At 43.9% G+C, this 23,149-nt stretch overlaps 1 protein-coding gene across 1 annotated transcript in view; it reads right to left on the reverse strand.

Annotated features, from left to right (window-relative positions):
• The window catches only part of epha3 (eph receptor A3), a 327,186-nt gene that overhangs the window by 293,023 nt on the left and 11,014 nt on the right, over positions 1–23,149 (reverse strand). Inside the window, exon 2 of the mRNA XM_078232846.1 lies at positions 5,899–5,963. Coding sequence (XP_078088972.1) covers positions 5,899–5,963 — 65 coding nt within the window. The remainder of the gene's footprint in view (positions 1–5,898; positions 5,964–23,149) is intronic.

Raw genomic sequence — 23,149 nt, forward strand, 5'->3', positions numbered from 1 at the left:
TATGCAGACTCCGCACAGACAGTGACCCAAGCCTGGAATCGAACCCAGTTCCCTAGTGCTGTGAGGGAGCAGTGCTAACCACTGCCACCGTACCGCCCATCAAACTTTTAAAATCTAACTTTACAACTAACCTTTTGGTTACCTCCTTAGCACTTCTGTCACTGTTTGATATCTGTTCTTCATGGAATATCCGAATATTATAAACTATGCTCTATTCATTCCTACTATATTAGAATTACTGATTTCGAGTAAGTTAACAGATAGCCAGAGACCTATCGCTGTTAAAATACATAAGCACAAGTAATGGAAATGCCAAATAACGTAAAAGTAAAGAGGTGTCATTCAGTGAAGATAGAGAAAAAAAAACATTGAGGTACAATTATTGATCATTTACTGAAAGATTCCAGGCAGTGCTAAGCTACAATCAATAAACTTAATCAAATACTAGAATCCATCAAGGTTAACCTAACCTTGTATTGATCACGAGTGAAGATACATCTGGAATATGGTTTGCATTTTTCAATACACTATCGTCAACAGATCATTGATGCTTTCAAGTGGGTTTGTAGATGAGGGGCAAGGAGATTCTAGGCCTCAAGTATCTAAAATATTTGGCAAAACATTCAGACATATTTTGAAGATGAGGGAGGTGATCCAGGTCTCTAAATTACGCACATTTAGATGCAAGTTGAATTATTTGACTTGGACTGCCCGAGATAATACACATTTCAAGTGAACAAGCTTCAGGTAAAACAGAAGAAAGCTTTCCATTCCCTCCCGAAGCTTCCATCAAAAAGCAGTTGATATGGCATCAATTAACTCCTTCTAACAGAGTCTGATCAAATCTTGAAGTATATAGGTCTAAGGCAAGGGGCAGGTTGGGAACTGGGTTGAAGATTATGAAGGCAAGCACAGACTGAGCTGAGATAATATATTGAAATTCACCCCAACCAATTGCTGCATAATTCAACACAAACGAGAACAATATAACAGGGCTGCCTATCCACTCTCACCAGTTTCAGTGCCATGCTACAACAAGCTCTGACCAAAAGTGCAAGGTACTTTTTGCATGATTTACAAACATACGAAGATATAAATTAGGAGCAGAAGGAGGCTATTTGGCCCCTTGAGCCTGTGCTATAAATAAGATTATGGCTGATCAGTTTGCATTTTGAATTCCACATTCCCATTCACACCCCCCAAAATCTTTGATTCCTTTGCCCAACAAGAATCTATCTACCTGTACCTTAAAATATTCGCTGACCTCACCTTCACTGCCCTCTGAGGCAAAGAGTTCCAAAGTCACACAATGCTCTGAGAGAAGAAAATTCACTTCATCTCTGTGCCAAAAGAGAGACGCCTATTTTTAAATCAATTTCCACTCCTATTCTGGACTCACCCACAACAGGAAACATCCTTTCCATGTCCAACTTGGCAAGAATCTTCAGGATCTTATGTACTCCAATCAAGTCACTCATCACTCTTCTAAACACCAGTGGAAATAAGCTAGTCTGCCTACAATTCCTCATATGGGAATTATTAATATTAATAAGGGCGGCACGGTGGCACAGTGGTTAACACTGCTGCCTCACAGCGCCAGGGACCCGGGTTTGATTCCCAGCTTGGGTCATTGTCTGTGTGGAGTTTGCATGTTCTCCCTGTGTCTGTGTGGGTTTCCGCTGGGTGCTCCAGTTTCCTCCCACAGTACAAAGATGTGTGGGTTAGGTGGATTGGCCATGCTAAATTGCCCCTTAGTGTTAGGGGGACTAGCTAGGTTAAATGCATTGGGTTAATGGAATGGGGCGGGCCTGGGTGGGATTGTGGTCAGTTGTGGACTCGATGGGCTGAATGGCCTCCTTCTGCACTGTAGGATTCTATGATTCTATTTGACAATCCGCTGATTCCAGATAGCAACCTAAAAAAACTCCTCTAAACCACCTCAAATATCCTTCCTTAAATTAGGAGACCAAAACTTCACACAGTATTCAAGATGTGGGCTCACCAATGCCCTGAGGCATAACATTCTTACTTTTATGTCCAATTCCTCTCACAATAAATGATTGCATTCCAGTAGCTCATTAATTACCTGCTGTACTTGCACACTAGCATTTTGTGGCTCATACACTGGAACACCTAGATCCCTCTGTACTTCAGAATTCTTAAGTTTTTCTCCATTTAAATAATGCATTTATTTTTTATTCTTCTTGCCAAAGTGAACAACTTCACATTTTCCCACATTGTACGCCATCTGCCAAATTTCTGCCCGCCTACTCAGCCTATCCATATCTGTTTGCAACCTCCTTCCATATCCATATCTGTTTGCAACCTGGGCTAATGGTAAGATACTTGGTAGTGTGGATGAACAGAGGGATCTGGGTGTCCATGTGCATAGATCCCTGAAAGTTGGCACCCAGGTTGATAGGGTTGTTAAGAAGGTGTACGGTGTGTTAGCTTTTATTGGTAGAGGGATTGAGTTTCGGAGCCAGGAGGTCATGCTGCAACTGTACAAAACTCTGGTGCGGCCGTGTTTGGAGTATTGCGTACAGTTCCGGTCGCCGTATTATAGGAAAGATGTGGAAGTGTTGGAAAGGAGATTTACCAAAATGTTGCCTGGTATGGTGGGAAAATCGTATGAGGAAAGGCTGAGGGGCTTGAGGTTGTTTTCGTTAGAGAGAAGAAGGTTAAGAGGTGACTTAATAGAGGCATACAAGATGATCAGAGGATTAGATAGGGTGGATAGTGAGAGCCTTTTTCCTCGGATGGTGTTGGCTAGCACGAGGGGACATAGCTTTAAATTGAGGGGTGAGAGATATAGGACAGATGTTCGAGGTAGGTTCTTTACTCAGAGAGTAATAAGGGCGTGGAATGCCCTGCCTGCAGCAGTAGTGGACTCGTCAACATTAAGAGCACTCAAATGGTTATTGGATAAACATATGGATGATATTGGAATAGTGTAGCTTAGAGGGGCTTTAGATTGGTTTCACTGGTCGGTGCAACATCGAGGGCCGAAGGGCCTGTACTGCGCTGTAATGTTCTACGTTCTATGTTCTATGTTCCTTCTGTCCTCTTCACAAGACTCTTTCCTACCTATCTTAGTGTCAATTACAAATTTAGCTACCATGCCTTCAGTGCCCTCATCTAAGTCACTGATATAACTTGTAAAAAAGCTGACGCCCCAGCATTGATCCCTGCGGGACTCCACACATCACATCCTGCCAATCAGACAAAAACCTGTTTATGTACCCTCTCTGTTTTCTGTCAGCCAGCCAATCTTCTATCCATGCTAATAAGTTACCCACAAAACCCTGAGCTCCTACTTTGCGCCCTTAATGTGGCAAATGGAAATACAACGGGGGGAGGGGGGTTCCCCATCCTGCACGCCACAGGAATCGAAGGGTGGGGGTGGGAACACCATGCAAAGGTCCATTGACCTCAGGCGGGATTTTCCAGTTTCGGGGTGAGCGCGGCAAGATCATCCTGCCCAATATGTCTACTGGCTTCCCTTTATCCACTATGCAAGTCACTCCTGCAATGAACACCAATTAGAGATGGAAATCTGCTGTCCTTACCTGGTCTGGCCTACATGTGACTCCAGAGCCACACCAATGCGGTTGACTCTCAACTGCCCTCTGACCAAGGGCAATTAGGAATGAGCAATAAATGCTGGGCAGCCAGCGACACCTACGTACCACAAATGAATAAAACTAAATTGGTTTAACATAGTTTTCCTTTCACAAAACCATGCTGACCCTGCCTGATTGCCTTGAGCTTTAATATACATAACCTCCTTCATGGTCGATTCTAATTCCCTCCCTGTGACCGATGTCAAACTAACTGGCCTATAGTTACCTGCTTTCTGCCTCCTTCCCTTCTTGATTGGAGGGGTTGTATTTGCTGCTTTCCAGTCTGACGGAAACTTTCCAAAATCTCCTCGATTTTGGAAAATTAACACAAGTGCATCCATTACCTCATTATCAACCTTGTTTAAGACCCTAGGGTGAAGTTCACCATCAGGACACTTTTCATCTTCAATCTTTTAGTGATGTTTTTGGAGAAAGCTTGGCAGCCATGACCATGGCTTAAACTCAATGATTATAGAAATCGAAAGTGTGAGAAATGGTCAGTAATTACACAGTAGTTTCAGAATTGGTCAATACTGTGATTTGCTAAACAGTTTACAATACCATTATTGCTAATTGAAAATGGTCTGTGTTTTTATTTGTGTTATATTTTGGGCTTGCTGTGTTGGAAGCCAAATTCATCAGAGATGAAACAGAATTTGGTTTGGGCTGGGATTTGCTGTCTGCGTGCAATATTTCTGGAAATACTTGTGTTGTCTTTAACCATTATTACACCTCTTAATAACCAAACTGTGTTGATGTTACAGCTACAAATCTTCATATTTACAATAGAACAACATCATTAGCATTACGCTATTCGGTACATATCATGTCTCAAAGAACGTACCCTTCTTGGCATGTTTGCCAGAGCCTGTAAAACAGAGAGATTAACGGCAGGCTGTTACAGATGATGCACGTGCCTTGCCAGATATCTGTATGTGAAATACGTGCATGTGGGAGACAAATGGTACCATGTGAACTAAATCAGGACTAAACTCAAGGAACAGATGGTGGGTATCCAGACAGCATAGTCTCTAAATGAGTAGCAGTATAAATAGGTTCATTTGAAACACTTAGTAAAAGATTTAATCAGCTTCATGCTGGAGCATGGCTTGTTACTGCTGAACTATTGTAGATTTTGTCCTTCTATCCACTCTACACATCTATGTCAGTGTTGCATTCACTAAATTTAATACACAAAGGCCAGGTTTGTTAGAAAACAAATGTCCTGCTCTTTCCCAGCCCTCCATTTCTGATGACTCATTTGAAATACAAAGCGACCAAATAGCACCTTTTGTCCATTTTAGCCATTCCTCACACGCAATTATATCCTGTGCACACGTGGGCTATCTGAACAAGACAAGCAATGTCTGTTTCTGATGTCACCCTATACAAGTACACTGTCCAGAGGGGTGACTGGGCAATGACCAGCAGCAGGATTCACGAATGATCTGTCTTTTCCACTACCTAGCTCTGAGGCTCATTGTAGCACCCACTGCTACACCTGAGATCAGCAAATTGTATATAGGCAAGATTGAAGTTTCAGGTCTGATAAAGCTGAGTGGTGACCCACACATTACAAGGGTAAGTTTATGACTTTGCACTGCTAATGGTAAGCAGTGCCCACCTTAATTTATGATGTGCCCTACAGGTGCCAGAGAAAACAAAAGTAAATTCAGAAATTTGCCTTGTATTTACATGATACTAGGATAGCCCAAGGGGTTGGTGGGGGGGAGGGGGGTGCGGAGCATGGAAGAGGAGGCCATGGTGTAAAATGGGCAAGCAGATTTCCAGCTTATTATACACTCTACCCAGTTCTCCCCCCCATTGTTGTGATGTATACCAGGTATTTAGTTCAATGTCACTCATGGTTTAAGCTTTATTATCCTGCAGACTTGTCCATTTGAGGTCACACGGAACATTTGCAGTTTAACGCAAGTTGATGGCGACATTTATGGTTCCAGTGGCCTGCCTGCAATTTTAGTTTGGGAGTGAGCCAAATCAATTAAGTTAGCATTATCCTAACAACTAATTAACCCAAAGTTAGAGCGAGAGGGTAGGCACAAGGCAGCAATGTCATGCTGCTGATATTTTGAAGTTTTTTCAAGAAGAACCACTTGACACAGTAAGCAACCAATTTTAAACATCTTTTTGCTGCCACTTTGCTGCCTCAGCCTTGAACCCATATTTCAGTGAAATTGAGAACAAGGATTATTTGCATGGTATCTAAATCGTTGGTTAGATTTAAGCGTTTTGCAGGTTGTAGTTCTGCACTTACCCCATGAATCGGGTAGGATATCCATCCGAGCTCTCCTTGAACTGCTTTAGAATCCAGGAGGTTAACTGAGGAAACAGAAAACAGCTAATTAAAAACAAATCCCACATTTCTTCACAAAATCCTTGGAATTATGGTCACCCATGCAGGTTATTCAGGACATCATGTACGAGAGCTATTCTTAAGATTGAGACAGGCCAGGAGTTCCACAGTTGAAGTCCAAGGAAAATCTTGGCATGCACCACTACAACAATAATTGTTGGGGCGACACGGTGGCACAGTGGTTAGCACTGCTGCCTCACAGCGCCAGGGACCCGGGTTCAATTCCTGGCTTGGGTGTGGAGTTTGCACATTCTCCCCGTGTCTGCGTGGGTTTCCTCCGGGTGCTCCGGCTTCCTCCCACAGTCTGCAAGACGTGCTGGTTAGGTGCATTGACCTGAACAGGCATCGGAGTGTGGCAACTGGGGGAATTTCACAGTAACTTCATTGCAGTGTTAATGTAAGCCTTACTTGTTACTAATAAATAAACTTTACTTAATTGATGGAGTGCCTTTAATGCAATAAATCATCTCAAGATATTTCACAGGAGTGTTATTAAACAACATTTGGTCTCAAATAAATGCAGTAAGAGTTTTAAACGTCGGCATCTCCACATCTCAAATAAATGCACATCTGATTGGAGTACAAATGTCCTAACTTATTTACAATTTGTTCCCATACAAAAGTACTGATCCACTATCTAATACAATCTCAAATGGGGTGTAAACTACTTCCAAAAGAAAACATTTTGCAACAATTTGTGCATTGGATACCATCAAAAGACAGACAAATAGGCTCTGGTGTTTGTTTTTTGTGTTAGATTTTACAGTATATGTTGGAAAATTGTAATGTATGAAATGAACAGGTAAAGCACTTGCTAATTGAGGACAATTGAGGGCTGTGCCTACAACTGCTGAGGCACTGAGGTCTAGAATTCAACCCTCTCTCCTCTCAATATTGCTCTCCTCCATTAAGTTTGTTTATTAGCATCACAAGTGGGCTTACATTAACACTGCAATGAAGTTACTGTGAAAATCCCTTAGTCGCCACACTCCAGCACCTGTTTGGGTACACCGAGGGACAATTTAGCACGGCCAATGCACCTAACCAGGTCTGTGGGAGGAAACCGGAGCACCCGGAAGAAACCCATACAGACACGGGGAGAATGTGCAAAGTCCGCACAGACAGTGACCCAAGCCAGGAATTGAACCTGGGTCCCTGGTGCTGTGAGGCAGCAGTGCTAACCAATGTACGACCGTGCCATCTCAATTTAAGGAGCTCCTTAAAACTTAGCTCTTTGATCAAGCTTTTGGTCATCTGTCCGAGTACTTCCTTATGTGGATTGGTGTCAAAATGTTGTTCGATAATGCTCCTGTGAAACACCTTGGGACGATTTACTGCATTAAAGGCACCATGTAAATTATTGTTGTCGTGGTATGCACCAAGATTTTCTATGGACTTCAATTGTGGAACAGCTTGTCTGTCTCAATCTTAAGAATGGCCATTGTACATGATTGTTATATTCAAATTTGGTTTTTTTTGCTGAGATTATAGATACAGTTGAGTGCTGATAAATACACAAATAATTTGTTATGAATGCAGTAATTCGCTCAGTCTGAGAGAAATATATTGTCACAATTGAACTACAATAGTTATCTAGTCTGCTGAGCCGACAGTTTTAAAACAGATAGATAGATCTCTTTATAATGTTTATGAGCAGGTAACAATTCAACAGAGTACACTTCCCATGTGAATAGAGACAGTATTGTCATTCTGCCTCAGAAAGAAATGTGCTTATATATTCATCTTATCCTCAGAAAGTCCCACAGTGCTTTGCCATTAAGGGATTACTTCGGAAGTTCTGTTGTTCTGTAGTCAATGACAGCAAGATCCCACAAGCGGCAAATGAATGAACTATCAGTCACACTGTTTGCATCAAATGTTAGATGTGGGTTCTATGATGCCGTAAGAAGTCTCACAACACCAGGTTAAAGTCCAACAGGTTTATTTGGTAGCAAATACCATAAGCTTTCGGAGCGCTGCTCCTTTGTCAGATGGAGTGGAAATGTGCTCTCAAACAGTGCAGAGACACAAAATCAAGTTACAGAATACTGATTAGAATGCGAATCCCTACAACCAGCCAGGTCTTAAAGATACCTTGGATCTTCAGGTAAGCGTTCTCCAAGGCGGCCTTCACGACACACGACAGCGCAGAGTCGCTGAGCAGAAACTGATAGCCAAGTTCCGCACACATGAGGACGGCCTAAACCGGGATGTTGGATTTATGTCACATTATCAGTAACCCCCACAGCTTGCCTCCTGGGCTTGCAAAATCTCACTAGCTGTTCTGTCTGGAGACAATACACATCTCTTTAACCTGTGTTTAATGCTCCCTCCACCCACATTATCTGTACCTTTAAGACCTGGCTGACTGTAAGGATTCGCATTCTAATCAGTATTCTGTAACTTGATTTTGTGTCTAAGCCCTGTTTGAGAGCACATTTCCACTCCATCTGACGAAGGAGCAGCACTCCGAAAGCTTATGGTATTTGCTACCAAATAAACCTGTTGGACTTTAACGTGGTGTTGTGAGACTTCTTACTGTGTTCACCCCAGTCCAACGCCGACATCTCCAAATCATATTCTATGATGGGCAGGACAGCAAGAAAACTCACACTTTGAATCATATCACGAAGTCTTTGACTTCCTAATAGATAGGGTCTTGATGTAACATCTAAAAGATAATTTCTGCCCATGCAGCACTCCCTCAGTTCCATTTGAATGGAATCAAATCCATTTTTTAAAAAATGCACTCATGGGACATGGGCGTCACTGGCTGGCCAGCATTTATTGCCCATCCCTAGTTGCCCGAGGGCAATTGAGAGTCAACCACATTGCTGTGGCTCTGGAGTCACATGGTATGGATGGCAGATTTCTTTCCCTAAAGGACATTAATGGTATCATATAGTTGCGTGAGTTGGGTGGGAACATAAGATTTATCTTGAGTGGCTCCACAAAATGGGTGATAGTGAATCCACAGGAAAAGAATATTAGACTGAATGCAAAATGGCCTGCTGATGCACTATCATCCAACTGCTCAAGACTAAATGTTCATTCCCTGTGATTGGAATAAGGGTTTCACCAGAGCATGTACTGCGGATGTCAAATCCAGAGACTGGAATAAGTGTTGTGAATATCAAAAACTGACGTACCGAGATACTTCTACCCCTTAGATCGGCTTCAGTTAAAACAGCCCATATTGCAGTCTCCGAAGTGTTGCCCCATTAATCTGCAATTTTCTCATTAATTTCTGACACCTTGTCACTCTTTTATTCAAGATGCACTTTTCACAGGTTTTATTGAATTAAACGACAGCACACGTTAAACATCACTGTCATCCACAGCTTGAAACATCTGTTCAAAGCACTTTGCATCTCTCCGGTTTATCGGAAAGTGATATGAAGATCTCTGAAAGCAGACAGCATTTATTTGTTGGCATTGTTCTTTAACAGAACGAACATGTTCGGATACAGATCTCTCTATGTATCTAAAGTGTGTTGGTTAATAGGGATGGTGTTTCCTGGCTGCAATAGAGATGCTGATGGAGCAAATGACTACAGGGCTAACTGTTTCTGAATATCAGCAGAAGCGGGGATGGATTACAGTCTTTAACGCTCTCCCAGGCAGCTGTTATTTTATATAATAGTGCGCATTAACTATAATTCTGAAGTGTGAATAGAATCAGCAACACATAACGTTACTATGCTGATAGGTGGGCAGAAGGGTGTAAGAAAACCATAATGACAGATACCAGTAAAGACAGACAAAGCATTGGACTACACGCTGTGACCTCCACACAGCAGAAGAATGGCTTTGTTTGACCCATAGGAAGTTACAACAGTCTCGTTTGGGTGAGGAGTCTTAAGCGTGATGTACTTGGTTAAGCAGGACTTAATAGAGCAAGACTAAAGGCCCAATTTAAACTTGAGACAGGAGTCTTGCAGGGGTGGTTAATAATGGTGGAGGGTGGGGGTGGCTGGTAAAAGATGGAAAACTGTTCAAACCTAGACAGCATGAGGCCCAGAAAATTTTAACTCCTAGCCCTCCTTCATCACACCCAAACATCAGCGGGAAGCAGAATGTTAGAAGGTGAGACACCACCACAAAGGACCGAACAAATGGCCAGCAACACTAAAGTCACTGGTTGGAAGATAAAACTGGAACTAGGATGGCCTATATATCTTTCCTTGTAGGAATCACAGGTGGATCCTTGCTCCTCCTGGCCCCACAAAGAACGTTTTAAAGAACAGCAACTACTTATCTTGTTTAGTCAGCTTTTGGCTCCTTTTCCTGCTTGATTGACCATATGGAAAAGCCACAATGATTTCCACACACAGTCCTCAGATTATAATTACAGTTGAACCCTGAAGACATCATTGGAGCCTAGTCTGCATATTTAAGAGAGGGTCTTTCTGGCTTCAGGCCAATGTCCTAACCTCTTAGACAGAAAAGCAGGAACCCTTGGTGACATAGCTCAGAAGATGCACATTGGTGGCACTTCCATACTTGTACAGAGTTAAAAATCCAGACCAAATTGTTCACTTTGAGAGGAAAATGTTATAATACACCATACTCCTGAAAAGGTTGACATTTTCATTCTCAGCTCATGTTGTGAGGCAGTGATCTATATTTCAGCTCTAAATGAATGTCACTGACAGACTAGAACCCAATGCGTTATGAATGGAGGGGGATGGTTCAACAGTTCAAATTCATATCTAATATTTACACTGTTATTGATAGGCATTTGGTCACTTCGTCCTGAATATTGTTTCCACAAGACGACATGTAACAGATCAATCAATAAATGGCACATATCAGATGAATGTTGTAGGTCATCGCTATCCTATGATAAGCTCCAATCATTCCCATTCATGTTGTGCATACATTGTACAATTCAGGACAGTGTCATCTTAACTAACATTAACCGGTCCATGTTCTCCACAGAATGTGAGCTGTAGGATCAAAGTATAATGATTGAGTAAGGGATATCTGTGCCGGTTGATAGGTGGCACGCTGGCACAGTGGTTAGCACTGCTGCCTCACAGCACCAGGAACCCGGCTTCAATTCCAGCCTCGGGTGACTGTCTTTGTGGAGTTTGTACATTCTCCCCCTGTCTGCGTGGTTTCCTCCCACAGTCCAAACATGTGCAGGTTAGGTTGATTGACCATTCTAACTTGCCCCTTAGTACAAGCGGGACTGGTAGGGTAAGTACGTGGGGGTTGCAGGAATAGGGCCTGGGTGGGATTGTTGTCAGTGCAGTCTCAATGGGCTGAATGGCCTCCTTCTGCACTGTAGGGTTTCAATGATTCTACGATTCTATGATCGACAGAATATTTCATGTCCTTAAAAGCAGCCTCTTTTCCAAATGTGAGAATGGTTAAGAGCACCAAAATGTAAATTTATCCAGACTTATAAAGTTACACATTATCATTTGGTAACTTTGGTAACTAATGATCTGGGACAGAATTTGTTTTTTGCATGCCTCTTGTCTAGGTGGCCCCAGTCATCATTCAGTTGTAATCCCAGTGAAACATAGGGCACAAACATAGAACATAAAACAACTTCCTTTGTGTTGAGAATAGATTTGGAATGGTTTTGTGCCCCAGCAAAAGGGATAAGTGTAGAATTTACTGTTGGTGATATCAATGGACCACCATTTAATGAACTTAAGTAACATTTCTCTCCATATTTTAATGGGTATCTTAAAAGCAGCTGAGTAAGGTAGCTACATTTATAAATGAATACGTTGATATTGGAATACAAAGACAAATGTTATTTGAACATATTTATCAACCAATATCTCCATGGTAGCGAGTTTCCAGAACTGGTTATTATGAAACTCTATGACTTCTGGAACCTAGATTTGAATCCAGCCCAATTGAAAGTTTATCAATCTCAGCTAGCTGTTGGCATTCTACAAAAAACTACTCTAGCCAATTTCAAGTTCAATCTGTGTGCATTCTCATAATATTGTCTTGATTTTGGTACAGATTGGTACTAGATTGCCAAACTCACGCAGAAACCGCATGCTAAATTAGAAAAACAGCAGTTTCCAAAAAGCTGACTGCTTAAAAAAGGCCTTTGCTTAAGATACAATGCCACCTGAAAAGAAGGAATTAGACAGAAAATGTAGCAGCTATTTCACCGACCACAGCTCACGCAATAGCCAGTACTTCAGTTTTAAAAGTTTAAGTTTATTAATGTCACAAGTAGGCCTACATTAACACTGCAAATAAGTTACTGTGAAAATCCCCTAGTCATCACACTCTGGCACCTGTTCGGGTACACTGAGGGAGGGAATTTAGCATGGCCAGTGCACCTAACCAGCATGTCTTTTGGACTGTGAGAGGAAACCGGAGCGCCTGGAGGAAACCCACGCAGACACGAGGAGAACGTGCAGACTCCGCATAGACAGTGACCCAAGGTGGGAATCGAACCCGGGTCACTGGCGCTGTGAGGCAGCAGTGCTAACCACTGTGCCACCATGCCATCCTAAATTGCCTTTGCTGCAGGAGAATAATGTAAAATATGCAAAGTACAGTTTGTAGCAGGTAAATTTAAGAATTATGGTGGTGGGGAGTGGGTGGTGGCAGTGGGAGAAGGTGAGTGTAAGTACGAAGACATGAGACTCAATTTTAAAGCAGGTTTAAAAACATTCCTATTTTAGGTTTTCATCGCGAATGTTTTATTTGTTGCATTTGTCCAAATTGTGAAAGCAACTGCAATGCTGCCTTCCAATTCAAAGGTAAACTCTTTTGGGAATATTAAGCATTCTATACATGAAAAGAAAATTGCATGGATTCCTACACAACTCTGCATATCACTATCCTTAAATTGGGAATCCGCCCTATAAATATATATCTTGTCAATTTATCATGTCAACATGCAGTCACAATAATTCCAATCAGGGATCCATTCTTAATTTACAAGGTACAATTGACCCATGATTGCATCGTCTCTGCACCATAAAATGGATTACATCAACAACGTCTTATATTTATGTTACATGTTTAGCACTGTAAAGGTTCCATGACCTTTCACAGGAGTGTTAACAGACAAAATTTGGCACCAAGGCCAGAATTCTCCAGTCTTGCATGCCCCGCTGCTGCTACCAGTGAGAACAGAGGATTTGGTGCTCTGTTGGATCTCCGTTTATTGCAGTGGGACCAGAGAATCCCAGCAGCAGGCGAGGTCGGAGAATTCCGGCCCAAGTCACATACAGAGAAATGATGTCCTGTCAAAGAAATAGGATTTCGGGAATGTTCTGAGGAGAGAAGGGAAGTAGAGATACGCAGAGTTTAGGCAGGGCTTAGAGCCTGACCGCTGAAGGCATGGCTGCCAATGATTAAGCAAAACGAATCTTGCTTGTACAGGGAGTCAGAGAAATACAGAGTTTTTGGAGGGATGTAGGGATAGAAAATGTGATAGAGATAGGGAGGTATGAGGCGAGGGAGGGATTTGAATATGAGGTTGACAATTTTAAATTTGAGGCATTGCTGGCAATCTGTTGGATTGATGGTATGCTGAGTTAACTCTGCTTTTTAAAAAAATGAACTTACCCTTGTCTGTGCTGAAGCTGATGCTACAAAAGTTACATTTCAGAATCATATTCTAATGAAGATCAAATGAAATAATTAATCTCAACTGTTAGATCTCAAATATTTTCTGTTTACATAGGTTTAAAGTACAAGGCTGACAAATACTATTGGTAAAATGTTTAACACATTCGCCTCACCAATTGATTAACTGGAGGCATTGGCCCATTAAAAAAACATGCTTTAAAGTAGTAAACATTGGATTTTTTTAAATTCATTTGTGGGACATGGGTGTCGCTGGTTGGCCAGCATTTATCGATGTGGAGATGCCGGCGTTGGACTGAGGTAAGCACAGTAAGAAGTCTCACAACACCAGGTTAAAGTCCAACAGGTTTATTTGGTAGCACAAGCCACAAGCCTTTGGAGCGCTGCTCCTTCATCAGGTGAGTGGGAGATCTGTTCACAAACAGGGCATATAAAGACACAAACTCAATTTACAAAATAATGGTTGGAATGCGAGTCTTTACAGGTAATCAAGTCTTAAAGGTACAGACAGTGTGAGTGGAGGGAGCATTAAGCACAGGTTAAAGAGATGTGTATTGTCTCCAGACGGGACAGTTAGTGAGATTTTGCAAGCCCGGGCAAGTCGTGCCTGGGCTTGCAAAATCTCACTAACTGTCCTATTTATTTATTGCCCATCCCTATTTATTGCCCATCCCTAGCTGCTCTTGAGAAGGTGGTGGTGAGCTGCCTTCTTGAATCGCTGCAGTCCATGTTCTGTGGGTTGACCAACAATGCTGTTAGGAAGGCAATTGCAGGATTTTGACCAAGCGACTGCGAAAGAACGGCGATATATTTCCAAGTCAGGATGGTGGGTGGCTTGGAGGGGAACTTGCCGGTGGTGGTGTTCCCATTTATCTGCTGCCCTTGTCCTTCTAGATGGAAGTGGTCGTGGATTTGGAAGGTGCTGTCTAAGGATCTTTGGTGAATTGCTGCAGTGCATCTTGTAGATAGTACACACTGCTACTACTGAGCATCAGTGGTGGAAGGATCGAATGTTTGTAGATGTGGTGCCAATCAAGCGGGCTGCTTTATCCTGGATGGTGTCAAGCTTCTTGAGTGTTGTTGGAGCTGCAGCCATCCAGGCAAATGGGGAGTATTCCATCACACTCCTGATTTGTGCCTTGTAGATGGAGGATAGGCTTTGGGGAGTCAGGAGGCAAATTACTCACTGCAGTATTCCTAGCCTCTGACCTGCTCTTGTAGCCACTGTGTTTATGTAGTGAGTCCAATTGAGTTTCAATGGTAACCCCTGGGATGTTGACAGTGGGGGATTCAGTGATGGTTACACCATTGAATGTTAAGGGGTTAGAGTGTCTCTTATTGGTGATGGTCATTGCCTGGCATTTGTGTGGCACAAATGTTACTTGCCACTTGTCAGCCCAAGCCTGGATATTGTCCAGATCTTGTTGCATTTGAACACGGACTGCTTCAGTATCTGAGGAGTCACAGATGGTGCTGAACATTGTGCAATCATCCACGAATGTCTAACCTTATGATGGAGGGAAGGTCATTGATGAAGCAGCTGAAGATTGTTGGGCCTAGGACACTACCCTGAGGGACTCCTGCAGAGATGTCTTGGAGCTGAGATGACTGACCCTCCACAACCTCAACCATCTTCCTATGTACCAGGTATGACTCCAACCAGCAGAGAGTTTGCCCCCTGATACCCATTGATTCCAGTTTCGCTCGGGCTCCTTGATGCCACACTCGGTCGAATGCGGCCTTGATGTCAAGGGCTGTCACTCTCACTCACCACTGGAATTCAGCTTTTTTGTCCATGTTTGAACCAAGGCTGAAATGAGGTCAGGGGCTGAGTGATTATTGTATGAATATCCACATCCACTAGAAATGATCCAAACCATGGTGCATATAATCAACAAGTGTCCTGACCTGTGCTTCAGGCCTTAATGTCCTACCCCAGGCTGATGGGGAGGCTGGCAACTGGCTGCAAAATTTCAAATTTGACATCAAGCAATTCATCAGTGCATGCAATAGTATTAGTACGGACAATAATGCATGGCTTTGTGAGTGGAAAATCATGTCTCACAAATTTGATTGAGTTTTTTGAAGGGGTAACCAAGAAGGTAGATGAGGGCAGTGCAGTTAATGTTGTCCGCATGGACTTTAGCAAGGCCTTGGACAAGGTACTGCATGGTAGGTTGCTGCATAAGGTTAAATCTCACGGGATCCAGGATGAGGTAGCTAAATGGATACAAAACTGACTTGATGACAGAACAGTAAGAAGTCTCACAACACCAGGTTAAAGTCCAACAGGTTTATTTGGTAGCACAAGCTTTCGGAGCACTGCCCCTTCATCAGGTGCCCCTTCACTCACCTGATGAAGGGGCAGTGCTCCGAAAGCTAATGCTACCAAATAAATCTGTTGGACTTTAATCTGGTGTCGTGAGACTTCTTACTGTGCTTACCCCAATCCAACGCCAGCATCTCCACATCTTGATGACAGAAGCCAGAGGGTAGTTGTAGAGAGTTGTTTTTCAAACTGGAGACCTGTGACCAGTGGTGTGCTTCAGGGATACGTGCTGGGACCACTGTTATTTGTCATTTATATTATTGATTTAGATGAGAATATAGGAGGCATGGTTAGTAAGTTTGCAGATGACACCAAGATTGGTGGACAGAGTGGTGAAGAAGGCATTCAGCATGCTTGGTTTCATTGGTCAGGACATTGAATACAGGAGTTGGGACTTCTTGTTGAAGTTGTACAAGACATTGGTAAGGCCACACTTGGAATACTGTGTATAGTTCTGGTCCACCCTATTATATTATTAAACTAGAAAGAGTGCAGAAAGGATTTACTAGGATGCTACCGGGACTTGATGGTTTGAGTTATAAGGAGAGGCTGGATAGACTGGGACTTTTTTCTCTGGAGCGTAGAAGGCTGAGGGGTGATCTTATAGAGGTCTATAAAATAATGAGGGGCACAGATCAGCGAGATAGTCAATATCTTTTCCCAAAGGCAGGGGAGTCTAAAACTAGAGGGCATAGGTTTAAGGTGAGAGGGGAGAGATACAAAAGTGTCCAGAGGGGCAATTTTTTCACACAGAGGGCGGTGTCTGGAACAAGCTGACAGAGGTAGTAGTAGAGGCGGGTGCAATTTTGTCTTTTAAGAAGCATTTAGATAGTTATGTGAGTAAGATGGGTATAGAGGGATATGGGCCAAATGCAGGCAATTGGGATTAGCTTAGGGGTTTAAAAAAAAAGGGCAGCATGGACAAGTTGTGCCGAAGGGCCTGTTTCCATGCTGTAAACCTCTATGACTCTATGATAACATTCAGAATATATTCCATTTTGACCCTGTCAAAAAAGGAGTATTTTTTTGTACTGGGAGTAATTTATTTTTTATTCCTTTCACAAAGTTACAAAGCAGAGTGCACAGGACAAGCCCCTAATCCAAAAACCAATTCAAATTCAAATTGAATCCAATTCATGATCCCCAAAAGAGAGACATTCAAGATCCAAGCTGACAAGGAAATGCATTGCACCTGATCTTAGATTCGATCTGACACTTGATCTTAGCCAAAAGGCCGAGGTGTTAAAATGATGTACCACAATCGTTAAAGAAACTGAAGCTCATAAAAAAAAACACGGCTTGCAGGAACAGGAAACAGGAGCTGAATTCACTGCTTTACGTGGACCTAACTAACTGCCCCTGGCCTAAGGTTTCCAATCTAATATACTCTTATTGTTTATTAATGTTGCTCTTCTCATTTCCCTGAGGATGTTCACTGCTATAATGTGGATGTTGCAGGGTCACTCAGCAAAATCAGATTGATGCAAATTTCATTCAGTAACTGGAATGCTGAAAGAAGGCCAATTAATGCATTCACACCAGGGGATATCCGCCTCATCTCAAAAATATATCTGCAACTGATCTTGAAGGAAATAAACCATCACTTAAATCAGTGGGGCTCAAACTTTTGGGTTAAAGGACCCCATCCGATTTATACCGAACTATTTATTAGGTGTAATATGGAAGTGCTGCTTATAAAGCATGTTTTGATAATGCTTTTAGCAAAGGTATTTACTTACAGATATGAGTGATATATCTGCTTCTCACTGCAGAGTCAGTCTATTCGTGGCAGGAGATTCGAGAGTGCAGAAAACCCAAGGGGAGCAAGTGGCAGAGAAAGCACGAGGGCGCAGGAGCAGAGCAGGAACAATGGGGAAGAATACCACACACCACAGGGGGAGTGGAAGGATGCAGGGAGCAGAATGTGGAGAAACCAGGGGGCCCAGAGAGGCCACTAAAGGAGCAGGGGGAGAGAGAAGAGGAGCAGAAGGGGTTACACCACAGCAAAAGCTGAAGCATATGCAAAGAGCAGAGCATGGAGAAGGCGGGAGCCCAGAGAGGGCACTATAGCTGCAGAGGAAAAATAGGTGCACAGTGGGTGCTGACTTGTTTATACTTGACCATGACATTCTGGGCAATCATCCTGTGCCCACCTGTTGGCAGGTCCTGAAATGCAGACCTCTTGGATGTTCTTTGCACGCCCCAGCTTAAGAACCACTGATTGGTTGGCACAGTGGTACAGTGGTTAGCACTGCTGCCTCACAGCACCAGGGACCCGGGTTCAATTCCGGCCCTTGGGTGACTGTCTGTGCGGAGTTCGCATATTTGCCCTGTGTCGGTGTGGGTTTCCTCCGGGTGCTCATGTTACCTCCCACACAGCAAAGCTGTACAGGTTAGGTGGACTGGCCGTGTTAATTTGCCCCTTACTGTCCCATTTTGTATAGACTAGGGGAATTTATGGGGTAAATATATGGGGTTACAGGGATAGGGCCTGGGTAAGATGCTCTGTCGGAGAATCGGTGCAGACTCGATGGGCCAAATGGCATCCTTCTGCGCTGTGAGGATTCTATAATTCTTATAATTCTATAAAGCAACAGCTGAGCATGCCCCAGAAAAATTGCCTTTGACAAAATTATATATATTTTTTTAAAGATACATTTTTCAGCTTTGTTTGATTTCTAATACGTTTGGGATCAACCACTAAATAAACATTTGTAAATGCAACTGTAAGAAAGCCAATCATCTTGAAACTTTATGTCACAAGTTCATGCACCACCAGCAATGGAGGAAAATAAAGTTGAATATCCTCCAATCCCACCCTCCATTGTATGTCGCCTCTCCTTCCAGGTTCCCATTGATTCAAGAGACAGCCTCTCTCTCCACCTCCCCCGATTCTTAATCCAGTGAAGAAACTGATTATAAAATGCAGGCACACAGGTTAAAATGCTCATTGTCATCAGAAAATGTCAGTAGTTATTAGGGGGCAGGATTAGAATGATTGGCAACCAGACCTGGCAATGTCACACTGATGAGGCGGAGTGTCTAATTCTGAGTTTGGAACTGGGGCGCATGATTTGGACGGGAAGTTTTATCTTGCAATTAGTTCCTGCTGTAACTGAAAGCTAATGCTGTTATGGGAAACAGACATTACTTTGAGTCCGTGCAATTAATCTCAATGACCTGATAACTTCCACACTGTGGGCCTGATTTTACCATTTTGAGTCTAAGTGTCGAATCTGGGCGTCAAATAGATCCGTGCCTAGAATCCTCTTTCCAGCGAGCCCATACGCATTTTGCCGGCTCCGGTCCGATTCGCGCTGTGGGCGGGGCTTAGAGCTGGCGGACCGATTGGAACTCTGAACTGCACATGCGCAGTTTGAAAAAAATCTGACAGAGCGCACCCGGGCGCGAAAGAAAAAAAAAAACAGAAAGCGGAGAGAGCGGCTCTCTGACGGTCATCCTCTGGGGGTGGGGTGGGGGGGGTGGGGTGGGGGGGGGGGAGGGTGGGGGGGGTGGTGGGGCGGTGGTGGGGGTGGGGGGGTGGTGGGACCCAGATCACCCTCTGGTCGTGGGGGGGTGGGAGGAGGGTGGGGGGGACCCAGATCATCCTCTGGTCGGGGGTTGGGGGGTTCCGCTGCCAGTCTGCGGCCGATCGGTGGGGAGGGGGGGGCAGGGGGGTCCGCCGCCACTCTGCGGGCGGTCCCTCCTCCCCACCGGAGGAATGAATCCCTCCTGCCGGAGTGGGCGTGCGGCCGTGCCATCCCACAAAGCCTTCAGGATGAAGCGATTCCTCGCTAAGAAGATGAAGCAGAACCGGCCGATTCCACAGTGGATCTGCATGAAAACCGGCTACAAGATCAGTACAAGTCCAAGAGGAGAGACTGGAGAAGGACCAAGCTGGGCCTGTAAAGGGATACACCATCACTGGTACACTACCAGCCACAGCCATCTCTCCCGCTCTCCTGCCCCTGCAGGGAAGAGTAATCTGTGGCTGGTAGTGTACCAGTGATGGTGTATCCCTTTACAGGCCCAGCTTGGTCCTTCTCCAGTCTCTCCTCTTGGACTTGTACTGATCTTGTAGCCGGTTTTCATGCGGATCTACTGTGGAATCAGCTGATTCTGCTTCATCTTCTTAGCGAGGAATCGCTTCATCCTGAAGGTTTTGTGGGATGGCATGGCCGCACGCCCACTCCGGCAGGAGGGATTCGTTCCTCTGGTGGGGAGGAGGGATCGCCCGCAGAGTGGCGGCGGACCCCCCTGCCCCCTCCCTCCCCACCGATTGGCCGCAGACTGGCAACAGACACCCCACCCCCACCCCCGACCAGAGGATGATCTGGGTCCCCCCCCCCCTCCTCCTCCCACCACCCCCCCCCCCCCCCCCCCCCCCCCGCCCCCCCACCAACCAGAGGATGACCTGGGTCAGAGAGCCGTTGCAGGCTCTGACCCCGCTCTTCGGAAGCTGCAGCGACGACTTCAGACTTTTATTTTGCAGGTCGCTTACAGCGCGGATGCGGAACGGGCCAGAAGACGGTAAAGTGGGATTTGGCGGTAGGGTTGGGCGCGCAGTTCATTAAGTCGAATTAAATGCATGCAAATGCATTTAAATCGTCGGGGCCACCCGATTCGGGCGTGGGTCAGGTGTCGGTAAAGCCGCAATCTGCTCGGAATCGGGTGCAGATCGCGGTATAGGCCCGGCGCCCAACTTTACCGTGATTTCGCGCCCGAAAACGGTCGTGATGTTTTGGTAAAATCGCGCCCCATGTCTACTTATTCAGTGTTAACACTTATGGGTCCAAGTCAAACCGCCACAAGACTTGAGTGTGTCATCTATCCTGGTCCTCTTGTGCCGTACTGAGGGTTTCAGCACTGCTGGATGTGCCATCCTTTGACTGAGCTATTAAAAGAAGATATTTCTCCTCATCCCAGTGGAAAGAATGCAAAAAGATCCTGTGACACTATTACAAAACATAGAAAGATAGAAACTAGAAGCAGGAGTAGGCCATTTGGCCCTTAGAGTGTGCTCTGCCATTCATTATGACCATGGCTGATCATCAAATTCATTATGATCATGGCTGATCATCAAATTCAATATCCTGATCCCCTGCTTCCCCCCCCCCCCCCACCCCGCCATATTTCTTGATTCCTTTAGCCCCTAGAGCTATATCTAATTTTTCCTTAAAATTTGGCCTCAACTACTTTCTGTGGTAGTGAATTCCACACATCCACCACTTTCTGGGTGAAGAAATTTCTCCTCACCTCAATTCTAAAAAGCATACCCCTTATCCTCTAACTATGATCTCTAGTTCTGGATTTTCCCACCATCGGGAACATTCTTCGTGAACCTGTCTAACCCTGGTAGAATTTTATAAGTTTCTACAACATCTCCTCTCATTCTTCTAAACTCCAATGAATATAATCCTAACAGACTTAGTCTCTCCACATATGACAGACCTGCCATCCCAGGAATCAGCCTGGTAAACCTTCACTGCACTTGCTTTATAGCAAGGACATCCTTACTCAGATAAGGACATCAAAACTGCACACAATACTCCAGGTGTGGCCTCACCAATGTCCAAAATTAGTAGAAAGTTCTTCCAGTGTTTTGGTTCATACTTCTCTTTCAACCAACATAATAAATCCCCCGAAAAACTATTATTGATCCCATGACTGTTTCTAAGATGTTGTGCTCTGTGCAAAATAACTGCTGCATTTGCCTACGTAATAAGTCAATTCAAAGTAGGTCATTGCATATGAAGCATTTCACTTGTTCACGTAAAGTGTGATAATGCAGATAGACGAGTGTCTTTTCATTATTCACAAGTACACAAAATAAAGTGCTAGAAAAATCCTCACAGAGTTCAGTACAGTTTTGTTGCAATCAGTTTTTAAATAACAATACGTGGCTTTGTTGTATTTCAGCATCAAGTGACCTTCCTTCCTGGCAGTATGTAGGAAAGTCAGCTGAGTACAAGTATAATAATAGGGAAATAATTGAGTGGAGGAAGTGTTTATGTGTTGATGGATTGTCCTCTAACACATAGGGATCTGCGTCTCTTATGTTTCCAACCTCTTGAGTCATTAGATGGGTTAGTGTCCATGTAACAAGTAAAATGAGATCATTCCCAACTAGGCAAAGGAAACAATTTGCACTTACATAACACTCCTCACATGAAACAACATTTCACAATGCTTTTTCAAGTATGATCACTGATAAGATATAAGAACTGCCCTGATGTTAAGCTGACATAGAACTGACCAGCTATTATGAGTGTATAATTACGGAAAGGGTGGACAGAGGTACAGACATAAGAGAAGCACCCCGGGGAGTTATAAAAGAAACTTGATATCGAGGAGGCTACAGATACATTCCCGGAAATCTTCATTTTTAAAACAGTGTTGATGATTGCAATTAACTTCGTCACCCACTATTGTGAGATTTTTTTCACCACATCTCATCCTTCCTTTTGCAAATTAACATTTGAATCTGTATTTGAATTTTGGATTTCCAGCATCTGCAGTTTTGGGCTTTTGTACTATTTGATTCTGTGTTTTTCCCCCCTGATCACCTCACTATAGGAAAGATGTGATTGCACTAGAGGAGGTACGGAGGAGATTCACCAGGATGTTGCCTGGGATGGAGCATGTGAGCTCTAAGGAGGGACTGGACAGGCTTGGATTGTTTTCTTTAGACCAGAGAGAGCTGAAGGGGGACATGGTTGAGGTGTATAAGATTACGAAGGGTTTTGACAGGGTGAATAGGAAGTAGCTGTTCCTTTTGGTTGATGGGTCAATCACGAGGGGGCATAGTTTTAGGGTGAGGGGCAGGAGATTCAGAGAGGATTTGAGAAAAAAAATATCCAGAGGATGGTAAGAATCTGGAATCCACTGTCTGGTAAGGTAGTGGAGGCTGGAAACCTTACAACCTTTAAAAGGTATTTGATTGAGCACTTGAAATATAACAACATACAAAGGTATAAGACAAGTGCCGGAAAATGGGATTAGCACCACTTTAGTGGTAGCTATTGTCAATGCAGACTTGATGGGCAAAAGGGCTTTCTCTGTGCTGTACAACTCTATGGGTGGAATTATACTGCCTCCCTCGAGCGAGAGCAGAAAACCCCACTCAAGGACAACGGACATTTCCATTGTCCGCCCCTCGCCCGCTCTGATTCCGTGGCGGGCAGGGTGGTAGAATTCCGGCGTTTGACTCTATGACTGATTTAAACTCTGAATCTAAATAAAATG

Source organism: Mustelus asterias, chromosome 17 (assembly GCF_964213995.1).
Source record: "Mustelus asterias chromosome 17, sMusAst1.hap1.1, whole genome shotgun sequence".
NCBI classification, from domain to species: Eukaryota; Metazoa; Chordata; class Chondrichthyes; order Carcharhiniformes; family Triakidae; genus Mustelus; species Mustelus asterias.